Genomic DNA, 13,317 nt, shown 5'->3' on the forward strand with positions numbered 1-13,317 from the left:
AGGTGAGCAGAGTCCTGCAGCTGAACAGAGCTGTTTAAAACAACAGATGGTCCATCATACACACATTCCCATGGTTATTTTGGTGTATTGTTTCCACACAGGAACACTGTTTCAGCTTAGTGTGTGTGCTGATTCAATCCAGTAAGTGACTGTGTGGAGGTTTGACTGCTCTAACAATGTTCCTCAAGATATTTAAACCATTATTATATGATTTATGGTGTTCTAAACTTTTGAAATGCTTATTAATTATCAATTTTGTCTAATGCATTTAGCAGCATGGATAGTACACAAAAACCCTTTTTAACCCTTTGCTCTGCAATGGCCCTTTTGCACATGATTTATACTGTATTATTCTGTGTTGAGTGCTGCTACAGTGGCCAGCTTTTTGAGTCACAGCCCATAGTGGCCCAAGGTTGGCAGTGTCACCTGGTCCAACTGACATCTCAGCACTGACTGTCCAGATTGTGTTGAAATTTGAATTACATTCTACTCAGAGATGAATCCTGTGGTGAACCTCTTACTGTTCTTCTAGCACCACCATCAGACCATTTCAACTTGTACAAAAGAAATATTGAAATCTAAATGACTGGACTTCCCTTTTGCACTCTGAGGAGCTGAGCCTTCCACCGATTATTATAACATTAAATCTCCTGAGCAGGTAATAAAACTCCTTTTACATCACTGTTCAACAACATAATCCATCTTCTCCTGTACAAGACATTATCTGTCTTGTTGAAACCTATTCCCCTGTCTCAATGTCTCCAAAAATAAAAATAAATACATATTTTACATATTCCCATACCACATCAGATTATGGGGCCCCTGACCACTACCTTACCCATTCTTGTGTACAATGCTAAACATATTACTACACAAGCATTCAGAAAATATTCATAATAACAAAGCAGAAGCAAATTTATTGAAAAAGAAAATTTATTTTACTTTTCATGTGATAGGATGACCAGTTGTACGTCTTTTTTTTTTTTTAGCATAATCCTAGCCTTTGTCTTGTTTAACCCCCCCACCACACCCTGCACCCCTTCCTTCTCATATGCAGTCGCACATGCAAAAGTATACACACAGTTTGATTGTATTGAAACTCTTGGGTAGATGTTGAAAGTTCACTGAAATTTTCAGTCTGATAAATGTCTAGCATATTTAGGAAAACGTCACCATGCTTGTATAACTGTGTTGACAAGCAGCCACAACATCAATCAGGTCACATGTCAAGTGTGTTGGCATCAGTGAGACAGTCTCCACTGACTCTGATGAGTGGATGTATAAATAGTTAGTGTGCTCAGAGGATTAGTGAGAGAGCAAGAGCCTCTCACCTGGACCAACACGAGGGAGTCCTACACACACACACACACACACACACACACAATAAACCTTGTACACCTGTTTTTATGGGGATATAATGCATTCCATTGCCCCTTCTCTCACAACCATCACAGCTGAATGCCTAACCCTAACCCTTTCTCAAACACCAAATCTTAATCTTAAATTTTTTTTATGACTTGTAAGGTCAGCATTTTGGTCCCCATGAAGCTGCTGGGTCCCACAGGTATAGAGGGCTCCCAGTTTTCAGAACTCGCAAATTTAGTAAAATATAGCCAAACACACACACACTGTTGTAGAAAGTTTGTGTAGTGATGCTGAATTTCATCCAGTTGTCTCTGGTCACAGCTATGTGTAAATATAACACTGCAGTGAATAGTTAATACCAAACTGTGAAATTACCGAGGAATGTTATCGTGGTCTCTGGTGTGATCCCAATATGTCGGTTCTTTAAAATCATACAAACCAAAAATCTATGACAGACTCAATTTGGAATTCCTACTCAAGCCACAACTTTAAACAATGGTAATGGTGCGCTCATATAGCACTTTTCTGGTCATAACAACCGCTGAAAACACTTTTCACCACTTTTGCAGTCACCCATTCACACACATTCATACATTACTTGTTCTTCCATAAAGCACTCTAACACACAGATTGACACACTGACGACACACTGGGGGCAATGTGGGGTTCAGTATCTTGCCCACTTTGGCATGTGGACTGAAGGAAGTGGGGATCGAACCACTGCCCTTACTGGGTGACCCACTCGACACAGCCACAGCTGCCCTAATATCAGCTAATGAACAACAATGAAATTAACAACTATGAATTCATTTTCCTCGAAGAAATAAAGAACATAATAAAATATTCTACTCTGCTTTAGTAGAATTTAAGGTTGACTGTAGACCATGTGAATTCAACAACACTGAACTACATGGATTGAACTATAACAGACATTGTATCCTTATCCCTAGTAGCAGGGTTTTTTCTCTTTGTTTTGTTTGTTAGTTTGTTTTTTGGTATCAGAACACTCACAAAATTGTTTTACCCACTCAGATGACTGTGTAAGAAGGGGTCGTTCATGCTGACAAACTCATAGAGAATTATCATGGACTCAGTGGTAGGTGTTCCTCTCAGCTCTACGGAACCTTTAACCAGTGAACTCACCTCTCATCAGCCTGGTTTCCTGCAGCCAGCTGTTTTCAGTGAAAGACTTCTAAAAACTAGCACTTTATTTATTCTATTCTATTTATTTTGTCCATGCTTGAGAGTGTTTTTCTTTTACTTGAAATCAACAGCACTACAATGCCATCCCCATGAAGACAGGCTTATTATATATCCTCTCAGTCTTTATGGGTAATGTATGTACAAGTTACATGCACACTGTAGCACACATAAGTTATTAACATAACATATTTACATTTTGCTCAAAGTGCAATGACCCATCTGGTAGGCTTATATACAGAGGTGCACTGCATTCACACACACACACACATACAAAAGATGTGAATCTCTTAATTATCAGATAAAGTTAAGGTGGCTGTCAGTTATCACTGTTTGAGTAGGCAGATGCATTCTGACTGTGCCTGACTTGATTAGCTTTCATTTCCTCCTTGGTTTGGACAGTGGGAGATATTACTGTCACTGAGTAATGTGGATGGCATTATTATTAACCTGTGTCTACCCTGCACATCTATATTAAATATACATAATATAATGAAACTGAGCTGTTGACATGGATTCAGTGAGTTGTTCTGAGGGCTACAGCCATTAACACTCTTGCTATGTACCACTGAATATACTGACACTTATCACTGAATGTCTTTGATACTGAAGAAATCTTAAAAACCTGATGATTTTCTGTCAGGTTCTGAAGTGTACAGTATAAACAATAGAAACGGAAAGGCTTCCTTCATTATTAACTGGGTCATTGGCCATGTCTATCCTGAGGCTTTGTGTTAAAATCTCAAATTTAGAATGACATTATTTGAGTTTTTACTGTGCTCACATGCTACGTATTACTATCAATAGAGTTGCATTTAATCAAAATCACTACAAACCAACTGACACAGAGAAAACCTGGGGTCAGGTGCTTCTATATTATGATGCTTCCATGAATTTTAGGCTACTATCTGCTATGAGCACTTGAATGTGTATGATGGGCACATATACTCCAAGTATTTGCCTGGAGTCCTCTGACAGGTGAATCTTGCCATAGTCATGGCTGAATTAACCATTGCAATGTATTCGTTTTTTATTCTTGTTTAAACCGTATAAATAGATATATGTGATCCATAGCTAACACTAACGCCAGGATTATTCATCTGTTAATGTATTAATGCATTACCACTGATAATACATGTGACTCGCTTGCTGTGTTTTGTCCTCAGCCAATCAGCGCAGTGAGTCTTCTACTCCTCCAGAGGCACGGTAGCCCATCAAGATCCACTTAGTGCTGACGTCACTAAGCTGCTTACCGCAGCAGGTGAATGGAGGGAGAAACTAAGAAAGATTCCTTTACATTGATGTTGGACTAACTGACACTACAGACAGCATCATGACGACATGCTTCTCTAGCAAACAGACATACTGACCTGTCGGATTACGTTTTTCATAGTCTGCAAGTGAAGTCTGGAGTTTGTGAGTGGTGTAAGCAGCCTTCATGGAGCTCCTCGGCCAGGTAACGGCTGTGTGATCAACACCTCACATTATAAACTGAAAGGAGGTGCATTATGGCTACTATTCGTACCTTTTTCCCCATGTGATTATACTCTCTCCGTAGACAGAGGTCAAATTTGTGCTAAAATGCACCAGAATGGCATCTTCATTGTGTACCTACTCATTGCATTCATTATTATCAATGCTTTGCAGAATTTTTGCTTGTGCTTGAGCTAATTTTATACTTTTATACTATGTTTTATGTACAGTTGTGTCATTTAATCTTTAACACTACATTATAATTTATTATTTTATTTTGTTCATTCTGAGGGTAAAGAGAGGTTAATTCTTTTCAAAGCTTCCTGCCACAGCATATCCTCACTAACACATAACATAGGAAACATTACCACACATACTCAACAAACATATTTCCATTCTTTTGTTATAAGCTTACAGATGCCTAAGTATGCACTGAGTAAGTGTATTTTATGGGAAAGACAAACAAAACTAATAGTAAGAGTAAATGTTAGATCAGTCTCGGTTTCATCAGTTACTTGTTATAAAAATGACTCATCAGGAGCAAAGTACTGTGATAATGTCAGCCCTACTTTTGACTGCTTTTTAGAGATAAATGTTGAGAACAGTCAGATCCTGGCCTAAAGACCTGAAACCTGTCCCATACATCCCATGACACCAAATTGTAGTAATGTAAGCCCACTGCAGCCTCAGGTTTACACTCTACCATCCAGAGCTTAAAGTAAATGATAAGAAATTGTGACACAGTGAGGTGATTTGCTCTCATGTTGCTGTGTTTGTTAGTATCTGAAGAAACCACTTACTTAAAGAGGTGTGACACAATTCACAGACTGCTATATTTTGACCAATCTAATCTTATTTGTCCCTGCTGTCATTAATAAACATACACAGAGCAATGTGACAAGCCTGGTAAATAACTGTTGGATATCTGTTATTCTACAGTACGTTAAACATTCAACAGAAGACCTTTGTAACATAGATGGGTAAGTTATCTTGTTAAATGCAGAGCTTGATCTGTGTTTCTCTGTTATATCAACAGGTGACACCCCAGCTGATGTTGGCTGTAGGGACAGCTGTGATTGGCTCTCTCCAGTTTGGCTACAACACAGGTGTTATCAATGCTCCTCAGCATGTGAGTATTTAGTTGTGTGGGCATACTGATGTCAGAGGTTCTTCAACAGCAAGAACAAAGGTTGTTTTCTAATTGATCAATAAATTAGGAAATAAATTACGATTATTAATAATGATAGTGTACATAAAAGCCACTATATTATAGTGCACTAACCCAATAATCACATAGAAAGACCTCATACTTCTCAATAACTATTAACATGTTATTTAAAATGACCTATATTTATCCTCTCAGGCTAAATATGGGGCGAAAAAATTAGAGTTTCTCCCATCTGGATTTTGTCAGTTCAGCAGTCAGAGGACCATGTGCACATGTGTAGGCTCTGGGTTTACAAATCTGTGTTTTCAAATCATGCCCTCAGACTGTACCCTTGAACTCAAATGACTTGGTTTGCCAGTGAAAAGCGCAGTTAATACAACATTACACAATGAAAGGTAGGAAACATCTACTACACAAGATAATATAGCAAGCAGTTGAGTTCTGCCTTTCTTAAGGTCCTGGCATGTGCACACTGTAAATTGCCTGGGTGCTGCACTGTCCTCGTGGTGTCGCTCTGCCTTTTTCTTCAGGTCAGGTAACATGTAGAAGTGATGTTTGAAGCTTTCTCAAGAATTGCTTACCCCAAAAAAACACAGTGCACTTCCCTGGGTCCTCAGCAATACACCTGCAAAGTTTGAGGTCGATTGGTTGAATGGTTGTTGATTGTTATTTATGGTTAAACACATTAATGGGAGTAGGAGTGGGGATGTCAGTGGTTTGAGAAGAGCTGTTTGTGTGTCTACCAAAGTCACTAAGGCCCTGTTCATCTGTTCATACTTGGCATTAACATGCATCTTGGGTCATCCAATCACAAGTGGACAGTTGTAAGTCTTCTGTGTAAGTGGAGGTTTGTACTCATTCGTACTAATTCAGTTGATTTTAAAATCATGTAAACTGGTTCTTTCTGTGTCTGTCAAGCCCACAGAGATAGATACTTCAGGAATGTGTCAAACATCTTTGCCTGGAACACAGAGGAAAGGATATAGACCCAGTCTAAACACACCCCATATCTAACCCACATCTATAAGGATGTGTGTCTGGAGGTGAAACTGGGGATGTCACAGATTCTAAGGTGCTCACCTAGACCTTCTATTAACCTACAGTCTGTATCTGGATAGCTTACTTAGAAAAGGAATGAGATCATGAGTCTACAGTCATGCCAGCAGCTTTGTGACTGACTGCACTGTGACACAGATGCTTTGAGCTAAATACATCAGCGTGAAAACATGCTCACAATGACAATGTTCACATGCTACTGGTTAGCAGATATAATGTTTACCATCTTAGTTTGGCAGGTTAGTGATAGTAATGACAATATGATAGCACTCACTCAGTATAACTATAACCAAAGAGCTGGACAGTTACTTTGACCTGCTGGTAAAATCAGTAGGGTTCATCCTCTGGGGACCATGGATGTCTGTGGCAAATTTCATCCAATAGTTAACTTGATGGTCAACTTGATGGGACCAGGGACTGGAATGTTTAGAAATAGACATTGAGCCTACTGTATGTTATTTTGTGTTTTAGATTATAGAGAGCTTCTACAATGAGACGTGGAGCAGCAGGTTTTCAGAGCCCATCTCCCAGACCACTTTAACAGCTCTGTGGTCTCTCTCTGTGGCCATCTTCTCTGTGGGGGGAATGTTTGGCTCCTTCTCTGTCAGTCTCTTCGTCAACCGCTTTGGCAGGTATGACTCTCTCTATCACCAACAACATTATTAATCACACCATCTCTAAAACTGACCGCTAATGAATCCTCTCTGTAGGAGGAACTCCATGCTCATGGCCAATGTGCTCGCCTTTATTGCTGCTGCATTCATGGGCTTCTCCAAGCTGGCTGCTTCCTTTGAGATGCTCATTGTGGGCCGTTTCATAGTGGGTCTCTACTCTGGGCTTTGCACTGGCTTTGTGCCCATGTATGTTGAAGAAATCTCACCAACATCTCTCCGCGGAGCATTAGGCACTCTGCATCAGCTTGGTGTAGTGATCGGCATTCTCATGGCACAGGTGAGATCCTTGAACCATGATCACCCTTTTTGTTTCTAATTTGTCAGCAGCTTTAGTATAAGAAAATAAATTTCCATATAGTGTGAGAGTATCACCATTTAAAGCTTCACACTGAGTGAAGTACTGAAACCCACAATGTCAGATTTTAATGTTTTTTTTCATAATTTCAAATCAAAATGTTCAAGGTATCATTGCTGATATTCAAACAAACAGCCAAGTCTTAAGTAACAGCCAGCAGGAGAGATGAGTGAAGGGGAAAAAATACTGTAAATTATCTGTACTACAGTAGCTCATGGTGAGTTGATGTACACTTCCACTGCGTGTATTTCATCAGAACAACAACAGACTCATGTCATACTCATCTCAACACTAATGCTGTGTTCATTCACTTATTAATTCCAATCATTACTGCTCTGCAGATTTTTTGACTGTTGTTAGGCTGCATCAGTGAAAATCAGCACTTCCTCACTTGAAAAGTCTGCCAAGCACAATCCCTCCCTTTCCAGTCAACAGAGTGTTGAAGTGTTACTATTAGTCCTGTTGAAATGTGCATTACACTGAATTTATCAACCAGTAAAATGTAGGATGTTTTGAAATTGCCTGTCTCTCTCATTCAAGTATGTTAGAGACATGAAGACCTAATTCTCTGCTGCTCATGTAAATAAAGGCCCCAAAATTAAAACTGACATACAGCAGTTGGTATCTTGGGAAGCTTAAGGATGTTGACTGGAATTGACTACAACTTTGTTTACATGCACACAGTAATCCAGTCATAATGTGATTAAGGTATTAATGAGACTAAGTCAGAGCCACTATAGTGTCATCATGTTAATGTGATGATGCTAAAGAATACTTTAATCCAACTATCTGAATTTTTGTCTGATTTTGCAGCACACATACAGCAGTCCAACAGCCTGATTACATGTATTGTGTTTATAATATTTGCTTCATTCTATGGTAAGAAAAGATAAATGAATATGCCTCATAATATTTATATATAATATATAAAATCTATTGTGTTCATTTCTGTGCTTCACTCTATATCTATTGTTTAGGCAACAAACAAATGTCCTGTGCATCAAGTAGGTTTCTAAAAGCAACCCAAGCACAAAACATCTTAATTGGACTTAGGCCTCAGCCTGATTAATGACCATAATTAGATTATGGTGTCCATATGAATTTATCAAGTTCTGTGGGTCAGAACAATTGATGACCGCACAACATAGCTAGTGTTTGTAATGATGTATCTGGCAGGGATGAAGATATTAAAATGTTAACAATGACCTGTTGTGTTTACATTAGTTTGTCTGATAGTTGAACTTAAGGTGTTTAGCCAGAACATGGTAACAGCCATCGTCTTCACCCTGTTCAGCCTTTTTCCTAATTTCTGTATGTGAATTTGCAGTTTTACATGATATTTTAGGAAAATCACATCAGTTTTTAGGGTAACAGCTTTGTAACGACAGGGCCAGTGGAAGGCTTTTTAAGGCCCTGAGACCACCCCAACTACCCTGCCCTCAGTGTGTGTCTGCACACAAATCAACAGGTAGCGAACAAGACTTAAAGAAATCCCAGAACCTAGAGAAAAGTTTATGTTCTTTATTGTTGCCTGCAGCTCTTCAAATTACAACTTGTGAAACTGAAATAAATGAAAATATCATGTCACACACATGTTATAAAATCCCTGTATGTCAGTATAACAAAGAAAAGATTCAATGACAAATACAGCCTGCTAATTCTACAGGTTCGTCCTTTAACTTACAAATTCTCTATAAAATTAACTTAACCATAAAACGCATTAGATTCAGATTCAGATTAGCATGACTCAGCAATATAAAGAAGCTAACAAGTGACTAACAGCAGTGAGCAGCAGATTAAACTGAAAATTTAGCTGAGCGTAACACAGAGTTTAAAATTTATAAACACAATGTTGCAAAATATGACTCTTACATGAGCAAATAATATTCACAATCAATAAACTCCTAAGGATGGACACAGCTTCAAAAATCCAGGCAGAAAAACTCAAGCAGACCTCATGAGAAAACTAACTCTGCCTGAGGAGGAAAAAACTGGCTGACCGAGCAGCATCACATGACAAAATTAACCAATAGCCTTGTACCTAGAAAAAGCAAGAGAAAATAAATACACCACTCAAAATGCCCACCAGAGGGAGAAACAATAATTTGTATGGAACATGACACTAACCCTCACATTGTTTATTAAGTGTATGCACTGATATAAACCTGGACATGACTCAAATCATACATTTACAATCGTTCAAAGACTGTTCTCTGCTGGTGGAGTTTACAGTGGCAAAGTGTTGGTTGTACTATCTGCTGAGGAAGTCACTGGTGTTGTTATTAGCAGTTAGTAGTTGTGTGCCAGTGAGAGCTGTGCAGCAGCATCAGTGCTCAACAAACAGCACACCCTGACACAGTTTTCATAATCACTGCAGACTTCAATCATGCAAATTTAAAGACTGTATTGCTGAAATTCCACCAACATGTCAACTTTGGTTGAGGAGAGAATACACTGGACCTTTCTTTACAGCCAAGCTTTTGTGGCTACTGTAAGAGTGCTCACTATTACCCTTAAGGCTGTGTTCAAAATGATTGGATGTCAAACAGATGTGTGGAAATGACAATAAACCCAAACCTGAATTTGCTCTTAAAGAATGTCCCTGTTTGGTTATGACTTGTAACAAATGTACAGTGCTGTAAATAGTATGTGTAAACAGAGTGTGTGATTCTGTGTGTGTTGTATAGATCTTTGGGATTGAATCCATCATGGGGAATGCCTCCCTGTGGCCCCTCCTGTTGGGTTTTACTCTGCTGCCAGCAGTGCTGCAGTGTGTCCTGCTGCCACTCTGTCCCGAGAGCCCCCGATACCTCCTCATCAACTGCAATGAGGAGAGCAAAGCCCACAGCAGTGAGATAAACACACACACACACACACAAGTTGCTATTGTGAACTAAACTGGTACCAATGGCTGCCAGAAAGGTTGATCTTGATTAATGCCTCTTCATTTGACCACACATCTGACTGTTGTCTTCCAGTCTTGATTAAACTGCGGGGCACTGATGAGGTGAGTGAGGACATGCAGGAGATGAGGGAGGAGAGTCAGCAGATGAAGAGGGAGAAGACGGTGACCATCCCTGAGTTGTTCCGCTCCCCCATCTACCGCCAGCCCATTTTTGTAGCCATCATGCTACAGCTCTCACAGCAGTTATCTGGAATCAATGCTGTAAGTCAAATAGCCATTGGTAAACGTTAAGGAACTTATTGTGAAGAGAATAGCGACAGAAGAACATAGCATAACATGGAAAAAAGTAAAGTGATACCAATAATACAGCAGTAGTAATGATAGTAGTGATAATTAAAGTATTAATGGTAAAAGTAGCAATAATACTAGAAGTGGTACTAGTCATTTCTAATTCTAGCAGCAGGTGTTGAGTGGAGTTGTAGGAGCAGCAGGAGACTTGTCATCACAGATCAGACTCTACAGCTCCAGAGGCAGAAATACCTGCAGAAAGAGACAGAAGAGGAGAGAGAGACGGAAGAGCACAATACTACAGGAAAGAGGAGATACTGAGTTAGTAACATGTAATATGGGATATGAATCCATACTGTGGAGAGAGAGAGAGAGAGAGAGAGAGAGAGAGAGAGAGAGAGAGAAGCTCAGTGCATCATGGGAGATCTCCTGGCAGTCTAGGCCTATAGCAGCATAACTAAGGGATGGTTCAAGCCTGAGCCAACCCTAACTATAAGCTTTATCAAAGAGGAAAGTTTTAAGCCGACTCTTAAAGGTACAGAGGGTGTCTGCCTCCTGGACCCAAACTGGGAGAAGGTTCCACAGTAGAGGAGCCTGATAACTGAAGGCTCTGCCTCCCATTCTACTCCTGGAAACTCTGGGAACCACCAGTAAACCAGCATTCTGGGAGCGCAGAGTCCTAGTGAGATTGTAAGGGACTATGAGATCTTTAAGGTAAGGTGGAGCCTGACCATTAAGGGCTTTGTAAGTGAGGAGGAGGATTTTGAATTCTATTCTGGATTTGACTGGGAGCCAATGTAGAGAGGCTAACACAGGAGAAATATGGTGTCTCTAGTTCCTGTCAGTAATCATGCTGAAGAATTTTGGATCAATTATCTTGTCCTCTATTTTTGGAATAATGTGAGAAATGAGTCTGAAGATTTGCTCCTAGCAGGCGTGTTGGTCCGGTGGTGCAGCAGCTCATAACAGGTGAAATGGAGCGTACCTTTGTTAAGTGCACAGCTATGGATGGTGTCTGTTGTGATCTAAGGAGGACAAACTGCAATAAATTGATGTAATAATATAACACATTAAACGTAGCCAGTCTTTAATGTTTATTCAGGAACCTTGTCATTAAGTCTTCATTAAACAGTAAGATTACAGCATGTCAACTAATCTCCCATTTTTACTTTTTAATAACAGAATAGGAACCCGTAAGTATCTTGTTATTACCTGATTCATACACTGTAAACTGTGGGCTGTTATTATAAAGGGTTGCCTTTTGCTTTACTTTACTTGAGGGTAGGCAATGCTCAGATAATCATGGACTAGTGATTATTCTTATTAATCACTAGTAAATAAAGTTTCAAAGTAGGAAGTCAATTAGTAGTTCTTTTTGTAGTTTCAGTGTGTCAAATTCTTAGGTAGAGTCTTAAGGCTACACAGCAACTCAAACATACTCTAACACAACTTTAACAAATGTAAAGTAACTGTTTCCTGTGTTATGTCATCCTCTTTAGGTGTTTTACTACTCGACTGGGATCTTTAAGCGAGCTGGTGTTTCCCAGCCTGTCTATGCAACCATAGGTACAGGAGTGGTCAACACTGCCTTCACTGTGGTTTCTGTAAGTCACAAAAACACATTTGAAAAAAAAAAATCCCCAGATGTTAACTCCAGGATGTTGGCAACATTTACCTTCATCTTGTTTCAAGATATTTTCTGTCTTTTTATGCAGTTGTTTGTGGTGGAGCGAATGGGCAGGAGACCACTTCACCTTGTTGGTTTGATGGGAATGGCAGTTTCAGCAATTTTTCTAACGGTTGCCATGGCGCTGTTGGTAAGTTTTTGAGATCAGTTTTACTTAATTGGTTAGGCTTTTAAAGTTGAGTGACTGAAAACAACTTGCGGTGTGTTCCTCAGGACCAGATCAGATGGATGTCATATGTCAGCATTGCAGCTATCTTCAGCTTTGTAGCATTTTTTGAAATTGGTCCTGGCCCCATCCCCTGGTTCATTGTGGCCGAGCTCTTCAGCCAGGGGCCCCGACCTGCTGCCATTGCAGTTGCTGGTTTCTCCAATTGGTCTGCCAACTTCTTAGTGGGGATGTGCTTCCAGTATGTTGAGGTAAGACCGTTTTAATTTTAAATTATGTTGGCATTATACATTTATTACAGTTTACCTTCAGTTCATAAATGCCATCAACCTTTGTAACTGTTGACTGTTGCACTGAAATTATGTTTTGCCCTTAATCCAGCAACTCTGTGGTCCATATGTCTTCATCATCTTCACCGTCCTGCTGCTCGGCTTCTTTGTATTCACCTACTTCAAAGTACCAGAGACCAAGGGCCGCACCTTTGATGAGATTGCAGCGGGCTTCCGCCAGTCAGCTGGTCAGGGTGCTGACAAGTATTCAGCCCCTGACGAGTTCAACACCCTCAGGGGGGATGACCCTGACCTTTGAAAGCTGCTGCACATGCACACACATGCACACGAAGCTACCTGTTACACTTGGGGTACGCTGTTAGAACATTATCAATGTCAAATATCCCATAAACGTTGACATGTTGACATGTTGACAAAACAGAATTCACAACTCCTTGCATAAGCTATAATTAAATAATTTACTCCATCAATTATTTGATTCATACATTATTATATTTTTATTTTCAACTAATTTATGTATTTGTCTGGTATAAATGGGTTTCATTATGATTGAATCCACAGGTCACAGAGTGTCATGACTCAAGACGTCATGCAGTATATATATTGTAGCCTGTGAACACTTACTGTAAAATTAATGAACCTACTGAAGTCAGCATTCCTCTTACTATATCCACAGTTGTATTTCCATAT

At 39.6% G+C, this 13,317-nt stretch overlaps 1 protein-coding gene across 1 annotated transcript; it reads left to right on the forward strand.

Moving 5' to 3' along the window:
- The first annotated feature begins 3,745 nt into the window (after positions 1-3,745).
- LOC108900481 (solute carrier family 2, facilitated glucose transporter member 1) lies at positions 3,746-13,317 on the forward strand. The gene is made up of 10 exons (XM_018701548.2): positions 3,746-4,021; positions 5,075-5,167; positions 6,734-6,894; positions 6,973-7,213; positions 9,979-10,141; positions 10,270-10,457; positions 11,984-12,088; positions 12,200-12,301; positions 12,385-12,588; positions 12,719-13,317. Exons 1-10 carry the CDS (start codon positions 4,004-4,006, stop codon positions 12,923-12,925), a joined length of 1,482 nt encoding a protein of 493 aa, XP_018557064.1. The 5' UTR covers positions 3,746-4,003; the 3' UTR covers positions 12,926-13,317.

This window comes from Lates calcarifer, linkage group LG6 (genome assembly GCF_001640805.2).
Source record: "Lates calcarifer isolate ASB-BC8 linkage group LG6, TLL_Latcal_v3, whole genome shotgun sequence".
NCBI lineage: Eukaryota > Metazoa > Chordata > Actinopteri > Centropomidae > Lates > Lates calcarifer.

What these genes read in the sequence shown, in the direction of transcription:
- LOC108900481 (XM_018701548.2), top strand. An exon ending in TTATCAATGCTCCTCAGCAT is followed by an intron (nt 5,168 to 6,733) that starts GTGAGTATTTAG and finishes TTTGTGTTTTAG; the next exon opens with ATTATAGAGAGCTTCTACAA. An exon ending in TTCGTCAACCGCTTTGGCAG is followed by an intron (nt 6,895 to 6,972) that starts GTATGACTCTCT and finishes TCCTCTCTGTAG; the next exon opens with GAGGAACTCCATGCTCATGG.